General features: G+C 46.0%; 2 protein-coding genes across 2 annotated transcripts in view; both read left to right on the forward strand.

Annotated features, from left to right (window-relative positions):
- Positions 1-12324: 12324 nt before the first annotated feature.
- Positions 12325-17757, forward strand: LOC308461895 (vomeronasal type-2 receptor 26-like; the record flags this gene model as incomplete). Its single annotated transcript, XM_080979063.1, has 5 exons — positions 12325-12384; positions 13310-14170; positions 14965-15192; positions 16338-16464; positions 16856-17757. The coding sequence occupies exons 2-5, from the start codon at positions 13334-13336 to the stop codon at positions 17755-17757; spliced, it is 2094 nt and encodes a 697-aa protein (XP_080835189.1). The 5' UTR covers positions 12325-12384; positions 13310-13333.
- A 3379-nt stretch (positions 17758-21136) lies between these two features.
- The window catches only part of LOC308461896 (vomeronasal type-2 receptor 26-like), a gene marked incomplete at both ends in the record, with an annotated part of 60474 nt that continues 55268 nt past the window's right edge, over positions 21137-26342 (forward strand). Inside the window, 3 exons of the mRNA XM_080979064.1 lie at positions 21137-21369; positions 22321-22612; positions 24174-25034. Of these exons, the coding sequence (XP_080835190.1) occupies positions 21137-21369; positions 22321-22612; positions 24174-25034 (1386 nt within the window). The remainder of the gene's footprint in view (positions 21370-22320; positions 22613-24173; positions 25035-26342) is intronic.

Below are 26342 nucleotides of genomic sequence, written 5' to 3' on the forward strand. Positions count from 1 at the left end.
CTCAGCACTTCCGCTAATAAACAGCCGAGACTGATTGCCACTGGGATATGCAAAACGCCACACCTTGGAACCCGGCTCATAGCCTACAAAGATCATCTTCTTGTACCTTGGTTCACCCTTTCTCTGATTGGCCTTTGGGATGTGGACCTAAGCCTCACAGTAAAACACACAAAAGAAATCCACCTTGGGCTTCTTACCGTGCAGCAGAAAATAAGGCATGTCCCCTACACTTGAATTGTACACTCTATTCTGTATGAAGCACACTGTTTTATACCTCTCCGCCCAAAAATGCTGTGGGAGACCAGAGTCATAAAGCATGGCATTAGCGGCTTCCTGCAGCGTTCTATTTTTACGCTCTGCAACACCATTCTGTTGGGGACTGTGTGGTGCTGTTAGCCTGTGGCTGAATCCCTTCTGTCGGAAGAAATTCTGCAGCGCAGAACCGGTGAATTCCGCTCCATGATCACTCTGAAATGAAACAACCCTAGTGGAAAAATGCAGCTCTACTGCTGTGATCCAATCTCTAATCAGTGCAGCTGCTTCACTCTTGTGTCAAATTGTAAACAGCCACGTGTTCTTCGAAAAATCATCAATGATCAGAAGAATGTACTTTGATCCACTTAAAGAAGCTACCTGCATGGGACCACAAAAATCTGCATGAACCAGCTCAAAGGGTTTGCTGGTCTTCCTTTCTGACCTGGGATAAGTACATGTGGTAATGTGCTGGTCCCGGGGGGAGGTTACCGTGAGGCGTGGTCAGAGTCTGGTCCTGGGTCAAGGGTCTGGAGACAGTCCACAAAGGGCGAAGCGGGGTCCGAAGCAAGAAGCCGGGCGTGGTCGGGAACTCCGGAAGAACAGGTCTGGGTGCTGGCAGAAGCAGGTTTCCAATGACGTTCCTCCCGCAACCTGGGACTGGGCTGACTGGCCTTTATCTCCTCTGAGGCCAGGGGCGGTCCTGGCCCACAAGTGACCCGCCTCTCCTGGCCTTAAGGCGAGCACTCCTCCTGAGAGAACCCAGTTCCCTCCGCCTCTCTGCCCTGAGCCTCTGCAGCTCAGGAGAGGCTGGAGGGTTACTGGACCCAGGGGCAGCTTCACCACCCCCTGAAAGGGCTGGGAGAGTTGCACCTGCAGGCAATGGATCCTCAATCACCCCCAGAGCCAGAGGGGATGCATCTGGTGTCTGCTCCTGAGGATCCGGCACAGGTGCAGGCCCTTCAGACTCAAGCCCCTGCCCCAGCTCAGCCGGCCCTGAAGGCGGGGACTCCTGTGCAGGCTGGGACTCCTCAGATTCAGCTTCTGAATCAGATTCCCAGACCATCACACCATCCCCCCCTCCCAGGCCACCCCCCAACCGAGGGTCCCGACACGGCTTGCTGTGGTACGCCGCATGGAAATCATGGAGGCAGGCAGGTGCGTGGACGTTGGCTGCTGGTTCCCAGGAACGGTCCTCAGGTCCATACCCCTTCCAATCTATGAGATACTGCAGCTTTCCCCTGTTCTATCGGGAGTCCAGAATGCATTCTACCTCGTACTCGGGCTCCCCCTGAACCAAAACTGGCTGCGGTCAGGGACGGTTCAGGTGGAACTCTTCAGACGGGGCCACCGGACTCAGAAGGGACCTGTGGAATACCGGGTGAACCTTCAGGGTTTCAGGCAACTGGAGACGGAATGCCACAGGCGTGACCTGGTCCATGATGGGAAATGGGCTGGTGAAGCGGGCGTCCAGCTTCCGCGAAGGCCGGGAGGGGTGGAGGTGGCGAGTAGAGAGCCATACCAGGTCACCGACATGTTGTTCAGGCCCCACCTGGTGGTGGCGGTCGGCCTGGGCCTTGTATGCCTCCTTGGCCTGGCGCAGTTGCTCCATCAATAGTTGTTGCTGAGACTGGAGCTCCTGAAGCCACTCTGTCACCGCAGGGACTGGGGATGCCGGCAGCACATCCGGGAACAACCGCAGATGGTAACCGTAACTGGCCTGGAATGGGGTCTGCTGAGTGGAGGCATTCACCGCGTTGTTGTAAGCAAACTCCGCCAATGCTAGGTGGTCGACCCAGTCATCCTGCTGGTAGCTGCAGTAACACCGGAGGTACTGCTCCAGCACTGCGTTTGCCCGTTCCATCTGGCCATCGGTCTGTGGGTGGTAGGCTGACGATAGACAGACCTCTGTCCCGAGGGTCTGTTGCAATGCTCGCCATAAACGGGATGTGAACTGAACGCCCCGGTCAGACACCACATGCTCAGGTAGGCCATGCAGGCAGAAGACATGCTGAAGGTATAGCTGAGCGGTTTCCTTAGCTATGGGTACGGATGGGCAGGGGGCACAGTGCACCATCTTAGTGAAATGGTCGGAGAAAACCAGGAGGCAGGTACAGCCATGAGACGGGGTAATTCCACCAAAGTCCAGCGAAACCGTGTGCCAAGGATGTGGAGGGACTGGTAACGGCTGAAGTAGGCTGGGGGGGTCACCCAGTAGGGCCCTTGGCCCACCGGAAGACATCACAACCAGTGACGTAGCGAGCCACGTCAGCCTTCAGGCGGGGCCACCAAAACTCACGGCTTATCAGATGGGTTGTCTGATACCGCCCAAAGTGTCCTGCTGCTGGGGCATCGTGGGGCATCCGGAGGACCTCAGCCCGCAGTGGCCCTGGCGGGATGTACAGGCGACCGTGGTGCAGCAGTAGGCCCTGGTGCAAGACCAGCCCCGGATTCTGAGGGCATGACCCTTCAGCCAGTTCCAGGAGTCATTCTTCAGCCCAAGCGTCGACCCACTGCTGTTCCTGCACCCGAGCCTGCAGTGGCTCAGCCTCCTGAGTGGCGGTGGTAGGATCATGGTTGGTACTGCTTGCTATACCGTGTCTGCGATGTCTTCGGGTTTCCGGGACAGGGCATCCGCCTTCTGGTTTTGGGAGCTAGGGATGTAGTGGATCCGGAACTGGAACCGGGAGAAGACCAACGCCCACCGGATCTGCCTTTGGTTCAGCTTGCGGGTGGTCTGGAGGTACTCCAGGTTCCGGTGGTCGGTTCTCACCTCCACCGGGTGTCGTGCCCACTCAAGATGGTGGCGCCAGACCTCAAAGGCCACCTTGATGGCCAGTAGTTCCCGCTTCCACACGGTATAGTTACACTCCGCCGGAAGGAGCTGGCGGGAATAGAAGGCGCAGGGTAACAGTGGCGCATCAGGTCCGTGCTGCTGGGACAAGACGGCACCGAGAGCCGTGCTGGAGGCGTCAGTCTCTACCACAAAGGGTCGAGGGGGATCAGGATGTTGCAAGATCGGCACCCTCTGGAAACAGGCTTTCAACCCCTGAAACGTCTCCTCTGCCTCCTTGTCCCAGGAAAATGACGTCTTGGGGCACAGCAGCTGGGTCAACGGGGTGGTGCAATGAGCATAATCTGCAATGAAGGTCTGGTAATAGTTGGCGAACCCCAGGAATCGCTGTAGGTCCTTGCGGTTCCGAGGTGCCGCCCATTCCCGAACCGCTGCCACCTTCCCAGGATCCATCTGCACCCCATCTGGAGAGAGTCGTGACCAAGGAAGTCCACTGACCGCTGATGGAACTCGCACTTGCTGAGCTTCGCATACTCCCGCAAGCGTTGCAGCACAGTTCAGACATGACCCTCATGGCGAGCCGGGTCACGGGAGAAAATCAGAATGTCATCTAAGTACACCACCACGTACTTGTCTAGCAAGTCCTGGAAGACATGGTTGATGTACCGTTGGAACACAGCCGGCGCGTTGCACAATCCGAAGGGCATTACCAGGTATTCGAACTGCCCATACCGGGTCCTGAATGCTGTCTTCTACTCATCCCCGGCTCAGATCCAAATTAAATTGTAGGCCCCCCGGAGGTCTAGCTTGGTGAACACCTGTGCCCCTTGCACCCGCTCCAGCAACTCTGAGATAAGGGGCAAGGGGTACCGGTCTGGGATAGTAATCTTGTTCAGGGCCCAGTAGTCATGGCAAAGACGAAGCTCCCCACACTTCTTCTTAACAAAGAGCACTGGAGCAGCGGTGGGCGAGGTGGAAGGCCGAATGAACCCACGCTCCAGGTTCTTGCGAAGGAAGTCCTGCAAAGCTTCACGCTCCGGCTCCGTAAGAGAGTATAAGCGACTCACAGGCAGGGGCGCCCCAGGCTGGAAGTCTATGCTGCAGTTGAAAGACCGATGAGGTGGCAGCTGGTCTGGCCCCCGTTGCTCAAACACGTCTTGGTAGTCCTGGTAAACAGCAGGGAATGTTGATGCAGCCTCCTCAGTGGGGGCGGCTGCTAGCTTATCGGACCGAGCATGGGGACACGGGTCTGGGAAGCACACAGTCCGATTGACCCAGTCAATCTGAACATTGTGAGACTCTAGCCAGTCCATCCCGAGCACCAGAGGAAACCGGGGCATGGTAGCAATGTCCAAAGTTCGCACCTCCCGGTGCTGCTGGTGACACAGAACCAAGGGCTGTGTCTCCTGAGTAACGGCGCCCAAGCGCAGGAGCCGCCCGTCAATTGCCTCCACCTGTACCGGTTCCGACTGATCCTGCAGTGACACCTGATGATGGGTGGCAAAGGCAGAGTCCATATATGAGCAGGTTGCCCCTGAATCCACCAGAGCATGGGTGAGAATCCAGGGCCCGCCAGGGGGGTATAGGCGCACCAGAACCATGAGGTGTCGCAATTCCACTGGTGAGGGCCTCTCTTGCATGGTTTGGGACCCCAGGTATCCAGGGCCTTCGGCTACCAGGGTTGGCGGTTTCCCTGTGGCCAGCATCTTCTTGGGACAGGATCGGGCGTAATGTCCACTCCCACCACAGTAAGGACACAGGTTCCCCTCCCGACGCCGCGTCTTCTCCAAGCGGGAGATGCGAGGTCACACTGCCCCGAGCTGCGTTGGCTCGTCCGGCAACTCGGCTGTGGCTGTGGACCAGCTGGGAAGGAGCTGGGAGCTGGGAGCTGGGAGTGCTGGCGGTCTCGGGCCTGGCGACGGTCCTCCAACCGATCGTCTATCTGCAGGCTCAGCTGAATGAGGGCGTCCAGTGTGGTGGGGCAATCCATTGTGGCCAGCTGGTCGAATATCTTGTCCGACAGTCCCTCAAGATACTGGTGCTGAAGTGCAGAGTCATTCCAAGACAAGTCCTGTGCCAACAGCCAAAATTCTGTGGCGTAGGCGGTGGCTGTGGACTTGTCCTGTCTCAACCGACGAATCGCCCGATTGGCTTGGCTCCCCCTCAGAGGGTTGCCAAACGCAGTCTCCAAGTGGTTACAAAACCCCACATAGTCTGTTAGCAAAGGAGAGTCTTGCTGAAGCAGTGGCAAAGCCCACTTGGCCGCCTGGTCCTTTAACAAACTGATCAAGAAGTGCACCTTGGTGCGATCGTCAGGAAAATTCCGGGCTCGCCCCTGAATATACAGCTTGGCCTGGGCGAGGAACATGGGAAAGCTGGCCGGGGTCCCATCAAATTTCTCTGGCAGGGCCACTGGGTACTTGCCAGAAGCGGGGGCGTCAGCCCCAGGAGCCGGTAAGGCGTCCAACCGCTGCTGAAGCACTGTAACCGCATTGCTTAGCTGCTGAACGGTGTAAGTCAAGGCCTGGTTCTCCTGGGCCAATGCCACCAACACAGCTGCCTGGTCAGCCATGGCTTCTGGCTTTTCCCGAACGCACCCCAACGAAGGGGGAGTGCGAGTGGGCGGGAGCAAACTGCTGGTCCCGGGGGGAGGTTACTGTGAGGCGTGGTCAGAGTCCGGTCCTGGGTCAAGGGTCTGGAGACAGTCCACAAAGGGCGAAGCGGGGTCCGAAGCAAGAAGCCGGGCGTGGTCGGGAACTCCGGAAGAACAGGTCTGGGTGCTGGCAGAAGCAGGTTTCCAACGACGTTCCTCCCACAACCTGGGACTGGGCTGACTGGCCTTTATCTCCTCTGAGGCCAGGGGCGGTCCTGGCCCACAAGTGACCCGCCTCTCCTGGCCTTAAAGCGAGCACTCCTCCTGAGAGAACCCAGTTCCCTCCGCCTCTCTGCCCTGAGCCTCTGCAGCTCAGGAGAGGCTGGAGGGTTACTGGACCCAGGGGCAGCTTCACCATCCCCTGAAAGGGCTGGGAGAGTTGCACCTGCAGGCAATGGATCCTCAATCACCTCCAGAGCCAGAGTGGATGCATCTGGTGTCTGCTCCTGAGGATCCGGCACAGGTGCAGGCCCTTCAGACTCAAGCCCCTGCCCCAGCTCAGCCGGCCCTGGAGGCGGGGACTCCTGTGCAGGCTGGGACTCCTCAGATTCAGCTACTGAATCAGATTCCCAGACCATCACAGGTAACCTTTGATTGCTTGCACGCTCTGCAATCTAGGAATTTGTCACACCCCTTAAACTTGCACCCCACCGTGTTCTCAGATGCTTTCTTAATGTAAGACCAGGAAACATGGGAAAATCTCATGTGCCACAAGTGTAAACCATTGTCATGTGGTGGTACGTTTGCGCACTGCACTTGTGCCTCTTCAGGGGGCTCTGCAACAGCTACATTAGCAATAGGCATTTCCACCACGAACAGTCTATCTCTGCACTCAGCATTGTACAGCTTCTTGCCATCCCTGAAAAAAGAGCACATGTTATTAGCAAGCATTATATCAAAACCGTCAGCAACGAGGGCAGACACAGATAAAGGACAATTTGCTATCTCAGGAACCACGAATGCTTGCACTTCATGATCTATAAAAGAACAATACAAAAAACCAGTCTCAGTTAATTGTCTCTTGGAGCCATCATCCAGTGACACAAAATGTCCACTTTTCACAGACTTGCAGTTTCGAAGCAAACCAGCAGAGGGCATGAGAAAATGCGTGGCTCCAGTGTCCACAACAAAAGACAAAGTAGCTCTTTGGCTGCCTTCCAACGTTGCCATAGAGACGCTGTTCCCCCGACTGGGGCCTTTGCTGTTTCCCAGAGACACCATTGATGCTGTGAGGTGATAGAGAGGCTTCTCCTTGCCTTTCTCACTCTGGCCTCCTTGTTTCCCACGTCTCTGCTGGGAACCAGTTCTTGAACTGCCACTTATCTGCTTTGTTGACATTCCTTTCCAGCCACCATTCCGGTGTCCTTGCATTCCTGGGCCTCTAGAGGACAATTGTGGACCAGCTGTCCACTGCTTCCACAACGAAAACATCTTTTGGAAGCAAAAGCTTTCACACAGTCCTCACTGCTCCGGGCTGCCCCTCCACTCCTTCTTGGGTTGCAGCCTGTGCTCTCTTTCACAGCCCTCTGGCATTTCGATTCCTCATCAATCAATCTCCCACTTATATATTCCAACGTAAGATCATTCAGCGGCATCATCTCCATCGTTAGGTCTAAGTTCTCATAACATCTGTCCAAGGAGCTTAACAACGCATAAGCCTTAAGTTCATCTGGGAAGGGCACATTGAGCTGACGCAGCTTGCTGAAAACAGTCAGCATCTGGACAATGTGGTCACATACCGATTCCCCTGGGGACAGCCTCTTCTCAAACAGAGTACGTATGACATCTTTGCCCTAGCTGTGGTCCTTTGGTGTATTCTAGCCAAAGCAGACCAAATTTGGTGACAAGTTCGCAAACCGTCTATGTGAGGAAGTTGTGATGATTCCATAGCCATCACAACATGGGACATGGCTTTCTGATCCCTCCTCGATGCGCACACTGCCCTCTCTATCTCAACAGCATTTGCACCGGCTCCAGCAGGCACTAGGTCAGCCTGTGTACATTCCCAAAACTGTTTTCCTCCCAGCCAGAAGTACATCTGCCTTGCCCAGTCTTCCCAATTTGAGCCATTAAGCCTTTCAAAAGGCACAGTAAAAGTTCACACTGTTGATCTGCAGTAATCTTCCCCCCAGGGCTAAAGCTTACTCACTCTGTTTCAGCTGCCAGCCCCTCGAAGATGCTTCCTTCAGCTAGCTCCTCTGCTTCACCAGCGAACTCAGAACTGCCTTTGTCCTCTCCAGCAGGAGTTCAAAGCTGGCAGCCTTTCTTGTACTCAATTCTCACACTTGGCAATAAAACATTGGCTTCCATAACCTATTGTAAATAAATCTGCCGTCCAGCTGTTTCCTCTTGCGCACACTCTGAGGAAAAAATGACCTAGGCAGGAAATATTCAGAGACGCAGCAGTTTGCCTTCCATGTGAGGAAAAAGGAGTAATAAAGTCCAGAGACAGCTTCTTCTATCTATAAAGCGTTTATTTACAGCAGTGAATCACCTTCAGAGCTTTCCGACATCCTCTCTGTGCAGAAAGCACTCTCAGACTAAAACCGAAAGCAGCTCACACAATAAAGCCTGTGATGATAGCAATAGCGTCGTGTAGACACTCCTCCCCCCAGATACAGAACATCAAGGAGGTTAACCCTATAACCACCATACTCTACAGGTCTATTGTTCTGTACTGCTCACAGTTAGATTTCATCATCAACCTATCCATACTCAAGATTGTAGAGATGTAAGATGATCCTCTTGAGTCAGGCTAATGGCGCATTCGCGTACGGCAGCCTGTACTCACACTGACCAACCAGATTCCTCTGGGAAACCTTCAAGCTGTATCCAAAAGCAAATGCACTGTCTCCACCGTTGTTTCCTATGGCAGTGAGTGCCATAGTTTATCTATGTACTGTGAAATAATATACCCCCCATTGAATTGGGTTCCCTCCCCCCAAAATTTTGTCTGAATCAGGCCTCCTTGGTGAAATTCAGAGAACTAGATTTCTGCCCTGGTGCTTGGAAAAGATGGCAACAAAGAACCATGCACAGTTCACTGGGCAGAGCATTCGACAAAGCCACAACTGAAAAGTTTTTTTTTCACCAAGACAAGTGATGGATCAGAACACTATATTCTTAATACAAATGTGTATTATATATGTGGCAAGTATATTGTTGGACTTTCCACTGACTGTTGGCATCCTTCAGCAAATGTTTGATGAGCAGATAAAATTGATTATTCCTAACCATGATTGGAGAATACAAGTAAACCAGAGCTTAATCAGATTGAAAGTGGAATGAAAGAGGACAGAGAAACTTCAGGTTGCATCTGTATTCCCATAATGGACCTCAGCTTTCTACAATCCAGGCTTAACCTCTGAATTTATTCCTGTTATACAGCTCTTAAAGGGCACAAAGCCACTGCTTTCTCTTAGTTTCAACTGTAAATCAGAGCCTACGTTGCCAGCTTGTACTCAGTCTGGGAGTAAGGCCCATTAAATCTTAAAACACTTATTTCTGAGTAGACATCTGTACTGCTATACAGCAAGGTAACTATGCTTGTTAATGAGTGTCTGTAAGATTATGCCCCCCTTGCAGAAGGTCCAGGTATTCAAGTGGAGACAGGAATGGAAGGAAGTAGGACTAATAAAAATAATAATTTTATTATTTATAATCCACCCATCTGGCTGTGTTTCTCCAGCCACTTTGAGAGGCTTACAGCAGATATAAAAACACAGTAAAACATGGAAATAAAAAGGGAGGGTGGGAGGGTGTCGCTCTTCACCCAGCCTTGCTGCGAGAGCCTCCGGCAACCGCCCTTTTAAGCCTCACTGCCAGGCCAGACGAGACAGCAGCCATGGCTACAGCCAGTAAGGCACTTCCCTCCAGGAGGCACCAGTGAGTGGTCCATTTATACTGCCTTTTGGGTTGGAAAGACCCCTCCCTTTTGAGATCCATCGGCCAAGGAGTATTCCCCTCCAAAGGCCAGCAAATGTGTGTGTCTAGGCTATCGGGGAAGGAGGCTGAGAGTGAGGGAACGCAACTGTCGCCCCTGGAAAAATGGTGAGCAGCCATTGTTCTCATGCCACGTGGTTGATGTGAATCCAGGTCCACTCAGCCAAATTCCAAGATGCTCACAACACCATACTACTTTTTGGAGTCTCCATTGTCTATAAGGTTTTCTATTATGAATTCCTAACTTCTAACTTCACCAATACACCACTGGTCCCTTATTATCTTCTGAAAGGGAATTAAACACAATAGTTTTGGATATGTGACAAACACATTCTCTTCTTCAGTTCCACAGGGGTTCGCAAGCATTGAATAAATAACTAAATTCCAGCTTGGTTATTAACAGGGCTATAATTAAATCTGCTGCTCCTCAAAAATCCCTGCAGACTTTCAGTGGCCACTTGCAAAAGGAACACAAAGGATACTAAAATTAACCAGAATAATTTAAATAGGGTCTGGGATCCACAAGTCTGATCTTACACACTCCCAGATTGCATCGTCTCAGGAAACTTAATTACCATTCAAATGAGACAATTTTTATCTTGGAGTAGCTAATTATAATATTGCCAGAGAAATCATGGGTTCCATGTAGAACAGACAGTTGCCTTCGTATTGAGAATGTTTGTTTTAGTGTTCTTACTGCTGGAACTGATTTTTTACAATGTACGTCTGGCTCACATAGAGAAATGCAGGCTCCAAGGTCCACACCATCCACTTCACACGTATTATCAGCCAGGAGATTTTAACATTGGTGGCATTGTTTACCATGGTGGCTTCATCTCCTCTCCCGCAACATTCGCTGAGGGACCCCCACCAGCGCTGCCTGAAGAGCTTGTGTAAGAACTAAGTCACTCATCCATTACAACAGAGAAACGATCAGACCTAGAGTCACAACCTGAGAGTAATGACTACGGCTGCAAACCTCTACCCATTTACCTAGTAATAACAACTTTGCATTTCAGTGGGACATATGCTGATGCAAAAATCCATAGGAATGTCTTGTGAATTGAGAGAATAATGTAGAAGCTCCCATTTCTTGATATGAAAATAAATATAAATGTATTGAAACGTATGCATGTTTGTGTATGTGGGAGAGCCCTTTGAAAAGCCAATTTTGATAGACTTTATCTAAACTAAAAGTAGAGGTAAAGGGACCCATGACCATTAGGTTCAGTCGTGGCTGAATCTGGGGTTGCGGCACTCATCTTGCTTTATTGGCCGAGGGAGCCGGCGTACAGCTTCCGGGTCACGTGGCCAGCATGACTAAGCCACTTCTGGCGATACAGAGCAGCATACGGAAACACCGTTTATCTTCCTGCCAGAGTGGTATCTATTTATCTATTTGCACTTTGACGTGCTTTCGAACTGCTAGGTTGGCAGTAGCTGGGACAGAGCAATGGGAGCTCACCCCTCCATGGGTATTCAAACCGCTGACCTTCTGATCGGCAAGTCCTAGGCTCTGTGCTTTAACCCATAGCGCCACCCACATCCCTATATTTATCTAAACTACTAGAGTGTTAGTAAGAATGAATTTTTAAAAACCTGTTCTGAAGCTGAATGTTTCATTTTCTGATCTAGGCTAAGGTTTGTTTCAGCACTGAAAGGTACTTATTATGAAGTATAGAATTCAGTGTATTCCAATGACAATCACTGCTTCATGAAAAAGAGGTCACTGCAGGGAAAGACCAGAGACTGTAAGTGTCAGGAAAAGACCTCAGGTGTGTACAGCAAGACGTCCCATTGGCCCCACATTAGCAACCCAACCTTAAAAGATTGGAAAAATGGGACAATAGTAACAACATGGATTTCAGTAGAGACAAATGCACAAATCTAAGATGAGGAACACTTGACTTGCCAGTAGTACATCCACATGTCAAGGTCAAGGGATTTGCATCAACAGAAGTGTAGTGTTCTGATCAAAGGAAGTAATAGTACTGCTCTGTCCTGCTTTGGTCACCTGAAGTCTGTGTCCAGTTCTGATCATTACAATTTAAGAAGGATACATATTAGCAATCTGGAACATATGCAGAGGACGGCAACAAAGGTGGTCTGGAAACCAAGCCTTATGAGGAACGGTTGAGGGAGTTTGGTATGTTTAGCTATGATGAGACTGAGGGGAAATATGATAGCCATTAAAAAATATCTCAAGTGTTCTCACTAGGAAGATGGAACACACTTATTTTCTCTTGCTCCAAATAAGTGTATTAAAGAAATAAGAAAGGAGATTTCAACTAAACATCAGGAAGAACTTTCTTCTGATAAGAACTATTCAATAGTAGAGCAGACAGACTGTAACCCGCCCCCCCAACTCAATATGATTAACTACTGTGTTGATGTGTAAAAGGATACATCTGTTGAAATTCCTGCTGATACAGTTTGCAACTCTCATTCTAGGGTGTTGCCTAAGCTTTACCAGCACATCGTGGCCTTGGCATTTGCAGTCAAGCAGATCAATGAAGACCCTCGCATCCTACCCAATATCACCTTGGGCTTTCACTTATATGACAGCTATAACAATGCAAGGAACACATATCTCGCCACACTGCTGCTTTTATCCGTTGTGGAGAAATTTGTCCCTAACTATATATGTGATGTTGAAAATAATCTGACTGGGGTCATTGGGGGACTTGATTCTGAAATCTCCTTTTATGTGGCCACTGTTTTGGATATCTATAAGATTCCACAGGTAGGACACCTATGTACAATACCTCTATTAGCTTGCATAGAGGAAGAGGCAGGTTCCTCGGCATGAGTTCAGGGTGTATCAGCAGTTCAGGGTGAAGATGAAATTGGAAGGAAAACCATGTACACCACCTTGAGATCCTTGGAAAATAAAGGCGGTACATAATTATAATATAAGCAAACAAACAAACCTGGATAAGGAGAAAGGCTGCAATACCAGGAAAAAAAAAAGTCTCTCGTCCTTTCTTACACACACATCAAGAACACTGATATCCCAAATGCCAATGATGGGAAAGTGGGCTTCTCCCTCACCAGCTGTTTTTGGTTATGCAGCATTTTCTGCTTAGTGTGGAGGGTATCTGAATTGAGTTGCTGGGGAAAGCAGAAAATTGCTTACAGGATAGAAGCTGACAAGTACGTGCCAGTACTAAAATTAGTGATCTGGGCATCTCAAAAAAGCTGCTGGGAAAGGGGAGCAGGAATTGTTTACAGCCAAAAGAACTGATAGGTAGGTGTCGATACAATCATTATTCCACTTTAATGCACCAAACCAATTAAATTCACTGCGAGGTATGGCAAATTGCAGATACATTCCAGTTCTTCAGGAGTACAGTAACAGTAGTGAACAGCTGATTCATAAGTGAAATAAATGTGCAGAAATAAAGTCTGAGAAGAGGCAGCACAGTTTTGCTGTGTGATGGTGTATGTAAATCATGAAGAAGAAAGAAGAATCTCCAGAGAAGAAATGTGATGGTCCCAGTTTTCGGCCCATCTGTATGTGTGTCTTTTGTATAATTGAGAGAGAGGCACACAATCCGTGAAAAGTTGGCAAAGGGCATATTTGACCTAACAGGGTTCACCACATAATGTATATGAATACTGTGAAAGGTATCTACTTTCTTTCTTCTCTTCCTCCATTTACTTTTTAGCTCATTTATGGCTCTGCTCCGGTGATGAATGATAAAAGCCCAGGGCTTCCCTTCTACCAGATGGCAGCCTCAGAAGCCCTTCAGTATGAGGGAATTCTCTCTTTGCTTCTGCATTTCAGGTGGACGTGGATTGGAGTCATTGCAACGGACAATGACAATGGAGAAAGATTTCTGCAAGCCATTTCCCCAATGTTTACCAAGCGTGGTGTCTGCTTTGCATTCCTAGAAAGAATCCCCAATTACAGTTTTATTTCTGAAATTAATGGCATAATACAACAGGGGGCAAGTATAAAGCATAAGATTTTTAGCAGCACAGCTAATGTAATAGTTGCCCATGGAGAATCTTATTCCATGGCAACTTTAAGATGGCTTCCATACCTATCAGAACATGATGACATGACATACAATATAAAAAGTAAAGTATGGATAATAACTTCCCAGGTTGAGTTCACTTCATTTGTCTTTCAAAGGAACTGGGATGCAGGAATATTCAGTGGTGCTATTTCCTTTGAAATTCACTTCAGAAACCCACCAGGATTTCATCAGTATGTTGTGCACAGAAACCCTTCCAGCACAGATGGGGACGGTTTTATCAGGGACTTCTGGCAACAGGTCTTTGGATGTGTATTCCCAGATATCACTTCAGACAGAATGGAGGAGAATATGTGCACTGGAGAAGAGAAGCTGGAGAACCTTCCCGGATCACTTTTTGAATTGAGCATGACAGGCCACAGTTACAACATCCACTGTGCTGTGTATGCCATGGCCCATGCTTTACATGCCATGTCCACATCCAGTCTCAGACAGAGAGGAATGGTGTATGGAGGGAGAGAGAATAATCTGAATCTACAGTTTTGGCAGGTAATAGGCTGAACATCCTCGACTGGTAAAAAGGTAAATGGACCCCTGACCATTAGGTGCCAGTCACGGACGACTCTGGGGTTGCGGTGCTCATTTCGCTTTACTCATCATGGGATCCGGCATACAGCTTCCGGGTCTTGTGGCCAGCATGACTAAGCCCCTTCTGGCGAGCCAGAGCAGTGCACGGAAATGCCATTAACCTTCCCGCCAGAGTGGTACTTATTTATCTACTCGCACTTTGTGCTTTTGAACAGCTAGGTGGGCAGAAGCAGGGACTGAGCAACGGGAGCTCACCTTGACTGGTAGGGACCTGCTATTCCCTCACAAAGTATGAGTTTCTGAAATGTTGTCAGCCTGCTCATTCCTCTCAGAGAAAAAAAGGCATTTGTATGAGAGATGTTTGGAGGCCACTGATATCTTATTGCTTTCACAGATAACAAGTAGTGGTAATAGTCAAGAGAGATGTTCAGCATTCTCTCTATCCCATATACACCAAATGCTGCCTCAGAGCAGGTGGTCACAAACCAATGTTTTGTCTCCTGGGATGAATGTGATAGAGGAAAAGAAGTGTGGTGGGGGCAGAGAAAGGAAGGCTGTAGAAAGGGGAGAGGGAGAAAGATGTGGGAGAGTGACAATTTGGTGGTCTCTGCATCCTTGGACCTGACTCCACTCACAGTTGACTGTATCACCACCCACCACTTGCTCTAGGTCCTGCCCACAGGAAAAAGATACCTCAGTTCTGTATTAGAACTGCAGCCATTTCCAAACAATTGCCTTTTCTGTATTCAATCTAGCTCCATCACTTTCTGAGAAGTATCTCATTTAACAATACTGCAGGAGATGTGGTCTTCATCAACCAGAATGGAGAGGCAGCATCTAGCTTGGATATTATCAACTGGATTATATTCTCCAACCAAAGTTTGCACAGAGTGAGAGTTGGGAGGATATATCCACAAACTCCTTCAGACCAAAAATTAACCCTTGATGAAGATGCCATAACATGGCATAGGTGGTTTAATCAGGTAGGGCCACATTGTTAGATAATTCCAAAGAGATTCAATCTTGCATAAGCAATGATCATTCACCTGCATGTCTACTCACTGTCTTTTAAACTTACTGTGTAAAACATGACCAATGCATCCAAGTACCAGATTAAGATACAAAAGCTTACTGCTAGAAGCCACTCAAGAAGTAAAGGCAAATAATTTATTAAGGAGGATACAAAACAGAAGAACCCTTATACTACAAAATACAGTTAAACTAGGTTAACAGTGCAAATATACCTTAGGGACACACAAGCAGAGAGCCTTCATCTGAATATGGGTGCTTTGATATAGGTCAAATACCAGTTTTCCTATGAAAAGGCCTGGAGACAGGAGTGCAGGGTTTTCCCCCAGCCAATCAGGGCCTCTGCATATATTTTGCCTGCACAAGAGGGTGTACATGGTGAAAGACCATGAAACTATTAAATGGATGATCTTTTTGACCTTGAAGCAATCTTATATCAGAGAGTGCACACAAGTGGTTAGTTGGAGTAACTAAATGGGTTTTTCTTTCTTCTGGAAGACTGCATTGTGAGTTTTAAGTAAAAATAGATATCTATATTAAAATAAACAAAAACATTAGGATATCTTTACATTTAGAAAACACTGATTTTTGACTGAGTTAAAGAGGATGCATTAATAGATAAGCCTAAAGATTTCACCTTTCTTGCTAAAATTTGGAGGAATAGGGTGGTTGGGAAAGGGAGGTATAATAATACCAGAGGAAGAAAATGGGAACCGACAGCAGCAGGTGCAGGAGACCGCTAGTCTTCTAAGTTCATAAGTGGAAGAGGTGGAAGCAGGAGAAGTGGTGAAGATTGAGAGAGTGAAGGAGAGAGCTGAGAGGAAAGATGTAAAGAACAAGTGACTGAGCATTAGGAATGGATACATTAGTCTTTAAAAATGAGTTATCTCAAAATACGTATTCAAAAGTATATATTTTTCTTAACATGCTGAGAATTGTGTTGCAGCATTCCAAGGGGTATTGTAGGTCCTGGATAGCTTCATTAAAATTTATGTATTTGTCTGGAATTTTGGTTGTTTTGGAATTCACCAAGATCGCATTCCTCAAAAATCTCTTATTTGGAACTCTTCCGCATTCTGCTCTTTCATTTATGGAATAGACTCGGCCTCTTTCTCTCTGTACTGAGAGATGTCTTCCAGGATCCAGCAAGAAAGTGAAGGAGGGGCAGCCACCTTGCTGCTATGATTGCATCCTATGTGCAGAGGGGAAGATTGCAAACCAGGATGGTAGGAGAAATAAATAGATACAATAGAGCCTGCTTCTTTGCCTTTAAGATTGTCTAAATTTGTTAATCAAATGAGAATGCCAATGCATTAAGAGTAGTTGGATGGTATGTGGATCAAATCATATCTAGAGGAGGTCTTACCACTCCTTCTGATTTACACAGGCTGCACCCAGGCTGGTGTGTATAAACATGGAAATGTCAATGGCCCTGGCTGTGGCACTTACAGGACAACATAGCTCTGAACCAACTAAATTCAACATTACCGCATTGCAGAGCATCAGACAGTACTAAACATGTGTTTTGATTTAAACACAGCTCTTTCCTTCTCAGACAGAAAGGAAACATTTCAGTAAGCTGATATGATATGAGCTCATTTCTTTACATTTTTCCAGATATGAATGACTGTCATAAATGCGCTGACAAAGACTATCCAAGCAAGAACCGTGATGCATGTCTACCCAAGGATATCAGCTTCTTGTCTTATGAAGAAACTTTGGGCATCAGTTTAGCCTGTTTCTCTCTTTCCCTTTCCTTGATCACAGCTCTGGTACTAGGTATATTTATGAAGCACCACGATACACCCATTGTGATTGCAAACAACCAAAACATCACCTACACTCTCCTCATCTCTCTCCTGCTCTGCTTCCTTTGTGCGTTGCTCTTCATTGGCCGACCTGAAAAGGTCACATGTCTCCTCCGGCAACCAGCTTTTGGCATCATCTTCTCAACTGCTGTTTCATGCGTCCTGGCAAAAACCTTCACTGTGGTTTTGGCCTTCATGGCTACAAAACCAGAATCCAGGATGAGGAAATGGGTGGGGAAAGGACTAGGCCACTCCATTCTCCTTTCCTGCTCCATAGTCCAAGCAGGCATATGTACTCTGTGGCTGGCAATCTCTCCCCCATACCCAGATGTGGACATGCACTCAATGACAGAAGAAATCATACTAGAATGTAATGAGGGGTCTGTGGCCATGTTTTACTGTGTCCTCATCTACATGAGTTGCCTGGCAACTGTAAGTTTTGCTGTGGCTTTCCTTGCCAGGAAGTTACCGGACAGTTTCAACGAAGCCAAGTTTATCACTTTCAGCATGTTGGTCTTCTGCAGTGTTTGGCTGTCCTTTATTCCCTCCTACCTGAGCACCAAGGGAAAATACATGGTAGCTGTGGAGATCTTCTCCATCTTAGCCTCCGGTGGTGGGTTGCTGGGTTGCATCTTTGCCCCCAAATGTTATATAATCATCCTGAGGCCTGAGCTGAACAATAGAGAACAGCTAATAAGGAAGAAAATTTAAAGAAATAATAAACCTGCCCTTTGCTGTCTTCATGCTTTTTTGTCTGTGTACAGTAGAACATTTGGAAATATATGTTCAGCTGCTGCCTTATATAATTTTTTCTAGAGTCAAAATTCCCATAGTTGAAAATTCATTTGTAAAATTGACTTACAGTGGTACCTTGGGTTAAGAACTTAATTCGTTCTGGAGGTCCGTTTTTAACCTGAAACTGTTCTTAACCTGAAGCACCACTTTAGCTAACGGGTCCTCCTGCTGCGCTGCCGCTGCACAATTTTTGTTCTCATCCTGAAGCAAATTTCTTAACCTGAGGTACTATTTCTGGGTTAGCGGAGTGTGTAACCTGAAGCGTCTGTAACCTGAAGCATCTGTACTTTGCTTTGAGGGAAACAATAATACATTTACACATACATTATTCTCTTGTAGTATGTATTGTCAAGAAGACTGGGGTGGAATCTAGACACACATAAAATACATGAAAATCCTTTCCCCCCCAAAAAATGTTTTGAAACATGTATTGCCATAGCTCACCATCGCCATCAATTTCACATTTGTATAATGCACTTTACAACACACTTGAAACATTTTATTTCCAGCTGTATAGTTGAGTCCTGAGAGCAATTATTGTCAATATATTGTTACAAGTAAATCCATATGTGATCTTAATTCTCAATCTGGATTGATCAGGAAAAAGGTATTTTCACAAGATATGTGCAGGCTTCACCTCCACCATTCAATTTGGAGCCTGATTCGGTGATTCACCCCTCTCTCAGACAGAATCGGTTTGTCCCTGATTTGATTTAGAACCATGAATCCACATTGACATTTGGAAATCGAATATTCAGAAATCCCTTTGACATGAACATCCAGGGAAGGCAAAGGAGAATAAAGGAAGTGGCAGTTGATTAATGCAACCAATTTGAAATGCTTGCCTGACACTGTTGCAGATGCTACACAATACCCATTCTGTGCTTTTGAGAAATAGTCCTTTTAGTGTGGCAGCAGCTATATTCTGGATCTCGCTGCCTACTGACATCAGGCAGGTGCCTTCACTGTTTGATTTTCAGCACTTGCATAGAAACTTTTTGTTTTGGCAAGCCCATGCAGACATGGAGATGTTGATGTTTTACAGCTTATTTTAATTATTTTTCAAAATGTCTTTAACTACTTGTCTTTAAGTGTTTTTATTCATAATTTTAATATTTATTGTAAACCACTTATAGTAGAGGTTTTGTTACAATTAAGCAGTGTATACATTTCATTAAATAAAAAAGTTTAAAAATATATCATTAGCTCAGTATCTGCAGCCTTCCTTGGGAAGCCCCCTTTTAAAGTCTGTTTTCTGAAAGTTATCTCATAGATTACAATGATGCAATTGGGCTGAAGCTTCTGGACAGCTGTGAATTAACCCACTGCCCTTGGGAATCAATATTGGTTTTCACCTGCCATTCATCCAGCCCCAAATCATCAGCCAAGGCAGAGCTTTGCCTTTGCTTACTTTTGATCAATTTGTAAGATTGCAGAGGTGTTTTTTCTTCTTTTTCTGCAGGAAAAAAGGCTTGCAGCACAAGTCACAATGTTCACCATATCCTGCTCCCTGTATTTCCTGGGCCAAATGCATTCTGGGATGTCTGAAAATATAATATTCTTCCTGTGGGTATTCTGCCCTAAGAAAGAGCATGTAGAAATTCTTTCAGCTTCTATGAGTAGAATCAAGTGTCTCCCCCCCAAAAAAAGTTATATGTGCAAAATCAATTGACCAGTTCAGAAAGTTAACAAAAGCAAGTTGAGTTCCCAGAACTGAAAATATTCAAATTAGACTGGCCCCAAAGGAAGGAAAATGGTTCAATGGAAATGTCTAGTATCTTTTCTTTGTTTTTCATAGTTGTAAGCCCAAATGCCAAGCTCTCATCCAAGTAATCGGACAGAGGCACCAGCTTGCAAGGGCAATTAATGGAGCCAACATTGTGCATACAGAGCTTCAATGGGCAGCAGCTCCTTCTCTTCCTTCTGTAGCTGCCACTGGTGGGAGGCTGCTTTGACCCTTCTTCCCCTCCACAGCAGCAGCAGGAAGAGCAGGAGCTGGCCACTGCTTCACCTCCATGCTTTTTGGACATTGGGGGAGCAACCCCCAAAAATGGAAATGGAAGGGCTCAGCCCCCGGGAGCTGGTGCCCCTGTAAGTGGAAATGGAAACTTCTGTTAAAGTTTAATTTAGTTTAGCTTAGTTTTGCAATTCCACAGAGAATTGCCGGATTTCAGCTGATTATTATCTCCCCTCTAATTATCAAAAAGACAGTAACTAACACTTCCACTTATCACACTCCTCACTCCCTAAGAACTTCCATTAGACCCTACCAAATCTAATGAGACAGTCTGTCAATGATAGTATAAATGAGAGTTCCCCATTGCCAGGGACTGGCTAGATGCAGAGGAGCAGTGGGGGGCACTAGCTGGGAATCGCTCAAGGGAAGAAGGCTTGGGGCCAGGGAATTGGTGGTGGGGCAGTGATGAGTGGTCAGAGGGAGATGAGGGAGCAGACTGGGGGGAGGAGGTGTCAGAAGCTGAAGAGGTAACAGGGTTTTGTGAGCTGGAGGAGGCTGAGGCAAAGAGCAGTCCAGACTCAGGGAAAGAAACCCTGGAGAGGAGGGGATTTTGGCAGTTGTGTGAAGGCAGGAACCTTTGTGTGGTGTAGTGGTTAAGAGCAGTAGACTCGTAATCTGGTGAACCGGGTTCGCGTCTCCACTCCTCCACATGCAGCTGCTGGGTGACCTTGAGCTAGTCATACTTCTTTGAAGTCTCTCAGCCCCACTCACCTCACAGAGTGTTTGTTGTGGGGGAGGAAGGGAAAGGAGAATGTTAGCCGCTTTGAGACTCCTTCAGGTAGTGATAAAGCGGGATATCAAATCCAAACTCTTCTTCTTCTTCTTTGGTCCCTGCCACATTGGGGCAAGACCTGCTGGGAAGTGTTGCAGTGATCACTAGGCCTGTGCTTCTTTTTGTTTCTTTGAATTAAGAGTTAACTTCTCTGACACTGTTCTTTATTGCTTGACTCACGTTTGTTTCTGACTCCTGACACCCAGATGTGGTGCCCTCCAAATATTCTGGACTACATCCATTGCTAGTCAATAAGGGATGGTGGAAATTAAAGTACAAAACATCTGGAGAGTGTTATGAGAAGGCTGGTATAAATATGCAATAACAACTGGTGTTAGGGACTAAAAGCCAGCAAGGATTCACTAGTATGATCAGGATTAAAAAATAATAATAACTCTGGGATTCACACATATTGGCAGACTAAATGGCATATATGTTCTGGCAGTTTTTTTTCTTAGAGGCTCTAATGATACTGCTATGGTTAGAAATAGGGGGATTTTGGTGTGATGGTAATGGTCAAGATGGTGGTGCTACTGGTCTTGAAATTGATGCTGCTTCCTTGTGTAGTATGCAAGACTCACATTGCTAACTGCCATATCCACAATCCACACACTCCATCACACCTGTATCACCAGGAAGGTAATCTCATCATTGGGGCTATTGCATCTCATGGCATCCTCAACTACAATTCAATAGCCTTCACCCAAGAACCCCCACCAATATTACTTGAAGACCTTAAGTAAGGACTTAATATTTTCATATTGCATTTTGATTCCTTCTTTTCTCCCTTTTATACCATGGTAAATAAGTGGGATGATCACTTGTAGCAATACCTGCAAAGTTGTGCTGTCATCTGCAAATAATTTTCCAGACCCCTCAAATTGGATTGGTTGTCTCCTTGGTTTTTCCCCATTGGTTTTAAAAAGAGAGCACATAAGAGGACTCAGATTCCTTTTGAGGAAATTCCAAGCAGATATTTGAAGGGCTGGTCCATCACAAAGAGCCTTGTGCATTGCATCTAGTACTCAAAATGCCCTTATCCTTCATGGGTTTGTCTAATATAAACTAAGTTTATCCCATGACACATAGTTATAATGTGAGCCTTATGATGTAGTACAACATTCCTACCCCCCTGAATGTTCCACTTTTCAGCTCCATTGGCTTGACCCTTGATGTGGTATTACAAAGATGGGAGAAATAGGTCTGTCCTTTCTCCATATTGTACCTTATCTTGGGACCCTCTGTCATGCCATTCCTCTGATTTCATTATCTTCTACAACTTTGTTAAATAAATAATGTCTTCATTAATCATTAATCTTTTAAGGGTCTTTTTATTGGTAATTTATAGTGGTAATTGTGGTATATTGGTAATTTATTGGTAATTTATAGTGTGGAATAATAATTTTATGCATATAAATTTATATGTCTCTCTGTGTTAAATAGCATCTCCCAAGGATTTCAAATCATATAGCTTCTTTTAGGAAAACCAGCTGTAAATAACTACCTTACCAAGAAAGTATAAGATGTGTCTGTTTTTCACCTATCTAATCTTTGTGTTGACGATAAGGATTGCCTTAAGCATATATTCTTATATAAATACTATAATGAAGAGGATGATATAGAACATAGTTGTGAAAGATTTAGGTAGTGGGACATATCCTTCTGATACAAAATGCAACTTTCTTTCTAGTGCGGTGCCTAAGAATTACCAGCACATCCTGGCTTTGGAATTTGCAGCGAAGGAGATAAACGAAAACCCTCAGCTCTTACCCAATGTCACTTTAGGTTTCCGCATCTATGACAGCTATTTCAATGCCAAATGGACCTCTCATGCCACAATGTTACTCATATCCACACTGGAAACATTTGTCCCTAACTATATCTGTGACATCAAGAAAAACCTTTTAGCCATCATTGGGGGACTGGACATCCAGACTTCTCTTCAAGTGGCAACAGTCTTGGATATCTATAAGGTTCCACAGGTAGGATATTTCTCACTCTCTGTTCTGTATGGAAATTTACCATATCAGTGTTGAACTATGTAGTTTGGAGAAACAAATGTGTACATTCCGAGTAACCAGAGGGACATATCTCAGTCTCAGAAATAATTCATTAATGAACACGTAATGTGTGGTCTGTCTCACTTCATACTGTTATGAGTTTGGGGTGGTAGTGTCTAGACTCCCTTAAATCTCTGAATTCAGTAAAGGGTTAGAAATTAAGCAAACTCTTAACTCCCTGGATCCAGTAAGTGTTGGAAATAACACAGGCCATCTTCCGCATGAGGTAGTCATCTGATAATAGCTGAGTCATTAACCTAACAAAAGGTAGGCAGATGGGCCATCAGGGGATTCTGTGTCTGTCAGCAAAATTGAATGAAGCCCCTCCCTAAGATAAAAGGCCAGTGGTATTTTTTGGTATTGTGATTGGTAGTATTGTGACCTAACAAAGCTGTGACATGCTGCAGAAAGTAGTCAGAGAGCATGGCTGCTTGCTGTTTTGGATCCAAGACTGCTGCACCTATAGGAGAAGCAGGAGACCCTCTTGGAGTGTAGTGCTATAGACCCCTTCATCATAGGCTCCGATTGTATATATGCATATATAAACCATATAAAACATCACAGTGTCCACTACATTCCAAAAGCAAACACAAACCCCAGGTAATCACGTGGACCCTTCGAATCTCACACCACGCAAACATGGGGGGGGTTTAACAATACTTTCACCTGAACACATGTAAACATGGAGGGTGAGGGAGAAATGGTAGAAGAAGAAGAAGAAGAAGAAGAAGAAGAAGAAGAAGAAGAAGAAGAAGAAGAAGAAGAGTTTTGATTTGATATCCCGCCTTTCACTTCCTTTAAGGAGTCTCAAAGCGGCTAGCATTCTCCTTTCCCTTCCTCCCCCACAACAAACACTCTGTGAGGTGAGTGGGGCTGAGAGACTTCAAAGAAGTGTTACTGGCCCAAGGTCACCCAGCAGCTGCATGTGGAGGAGCGGAGATGCGAACCCGGTTCCCCAGATTATGAGACTACCGCTCTTAACCACTACACCACACTGGTAGGCACAACAGCGAAACAAAGAACTTCATTTGAGGCATTTTGAATGTGGTGGAGCTATAGAAAATTGCTGCCTACCCCTGAAGAATAACCTCTGTCATTCCGACAACAATTAAACAGTTGTAGGATTTGGATAAAATATGAGAGAATTCAGGGAACTTCTCATCTTCTGATAACTTTTGCCTCTGCTGCAAGATATATATGCATTATCTTCTTATAGTTAAGGCTCTAAAGATGGGGCATTTTGAGCCAAATGGTGTCCTGTGTGGTTGCAGTTCTCTCCTAAACAATGACTCTATTAGAAGTTCTTAAAAAATGTCATTGTTCCCTCTGTCCATTCCATGCAAACCTAGCAGTTATATACATCATAGCATTGTTGTAAGGACTGTTGATATAACATGTTTCAAGTGCACTAAGTAGTTAAAACTGGTCCATTTAAATGGCTATTGTGTATGCCACTTTCTTCCATCCCCACATTTCTCTTTAGTTCGTATATGGCTCTGCACCACTGAGGAATGATAAAACCCCAGGATTTTCATTCTACCAGATGGTCCCCAAGGAAGACCTTCAATATCAGGGGATTCTCTACTTCCTTCTGCATTTCAGGTGGACTTGGATTGGGACCCTTACCTTCAATGATGAATATGGAGATAGATTTATACAAACTGTGGTTCCGCTTTTCTCCCAGAGGGGTATCTGTTTTGCCTTCACAGAGAGAACTCAGAAAATCAGTTTTGTCTCAGAATTTAATGATTTGTTTAACAAGGGGGCAAAAATTCATGATAATATAATGAATAGCAAAGCCAATGCAGTTGTTGTCCATGGGGAATCGTATGCTATGACATTTTTCAGATGGTTGCCATACCTATCAGAAGGAGAACAAATGCCAAGTCAGCCAAAGGGTAAGGTGTGGATTATGACTGCCCAGATGGAGCTCACTTCATTTCCCTATCAAAGGACTTGGGACACCGAAATACTCCATGGGGCTCTCTCATTCACAACTCATTCTAATGATCCACCAGGATTTCACCAATTTGTTGATAGCAAAAATCCTTCCAGCCCAAAAGGAGATGGCTTTATTGTGGAGTTCTGGCAACACGCATTCGGTTGCGTATTCAGAAATCACATTGCTGGCAATGTGGAGGGAGATAACTGCACTGGGGAAGAGAAGCTGGAGAACCTTCCTGGTCCTTTCTTTGAAATGAGCATGACCAGCCACAGCTACAACATCTACAATGCTGCCTATGTTGTGGCTCAAGCTTTGCATGCCATGTCTACATCCCGAGTCAAACATAGACCAATGGTAACCAGTGGAGGACTGAAGCTTCAGCATCAACATTTGTGGCAGGTAATGAGCCGAACATCTCCATTTAACTGTTTGCCTCTTCACTGTGTACCACTGAAGAAGGAACCTTTGAAAATGGAATAAATACCAGAAGCCCACAATTGGTACTAATTTTCTGATCAGGGCAACTTTAGAATATAAATATAATAGCAACTTGGGCTGGATGGACAATATTAGGATCAAAATATATTAGAGCTTGGGAGTCTCTGGAAACAGTTGTGTCAGTTAGAAAGAAATGGAATATGATAGCTAAGAAAAATAGAATTGACCTATTTTCCCTTGCTAAATTGACTTTGTGAAGCAACCTAACTTTTAAAAAATGATGATAAGGAAAAATTGGATGGAAGCATACATATTGTCAGTGAAGCTCAGATGCTGACAGGAGGAGAAGAAGCAGGCACAGGGAGAGGACAGTTAACAGAAGAAGCAGAGAGGAGGGGGAGAGCAGCTGTAATCTGAGCTCTGACCAAAGGGACAGACAGATGCGTGAGAACTACTATAGTGGGCAAAACGTTGGAATGCAGGAAATATGCTCTGCCAAATCTCGTAGGATTACAAAAGTGGCAGATATGTGTGAAAGATACCGGAAGAGAAGGTGGGGGCTTCTGTGCTGGGGAAGGGGAAGGAGCTTAGTCCGGGCAACTCCATCTTCTGGGGAGGACGATGAGTGGAGGAGCTCTGTCTTAGTTTGTTGTTTAGCAATAAATCTGAAATAATTAACAGCCAGAGTCGTCTTGCGTTTGTGGGAGAGACCAAGCTATAACACATATAGACTTTGGATCAACTGACTGATGAGGAAACTTCTATAGCAAAGGTGTCAATGGACCTTACAGTATGATTTACACAGGCAGCGACCATTTTGTGCGCATTCAATTGGCACATGAACTCTGACTTGCAGGTCATTTTGGACCTGAAAAAGGGCGGAACAGGAAGAGGAACGGGGTGGAGCAGGGAAACAGTGGAAGACTAGGACTTATGTGTGCTCTGCTGACACACAAAATGATCCAGAGCACACCCCACACACAAAGAGGGAACTGCCTGTACAACAGAAAATAATATTTAGAATTTATTGGACTCCACTACATTTTTAAAATGTTTATCTAAGACTTCATGTTGTTGGAGATGTACTAAGGATAATTCTTCTTTAAAGCACATGTTTTTACAATGTCCTACACTTATTAAGTTTTGGCAGAAAGTAGTGGATTATATAAATATGACTGTGAAGGAAAATTTAAAATTTTCAGAGGAAAATGTTCTTTTGAATTACATATTCTTCATATGGAATTTGACAACTGGGCAACATAAATAGAT

The sequence above is a fragment of the Podarcis pityusensis genome, assembly GCF_964106645.2.
Source record: "Podarcis pityusensis genome assembly, chromosome: 13".
NCBI lineage: Eukaryota > Metazoa > Chordata > Lepidosauria > Squamata > Lacertidae > Podarcis > Podarcis pityusensis.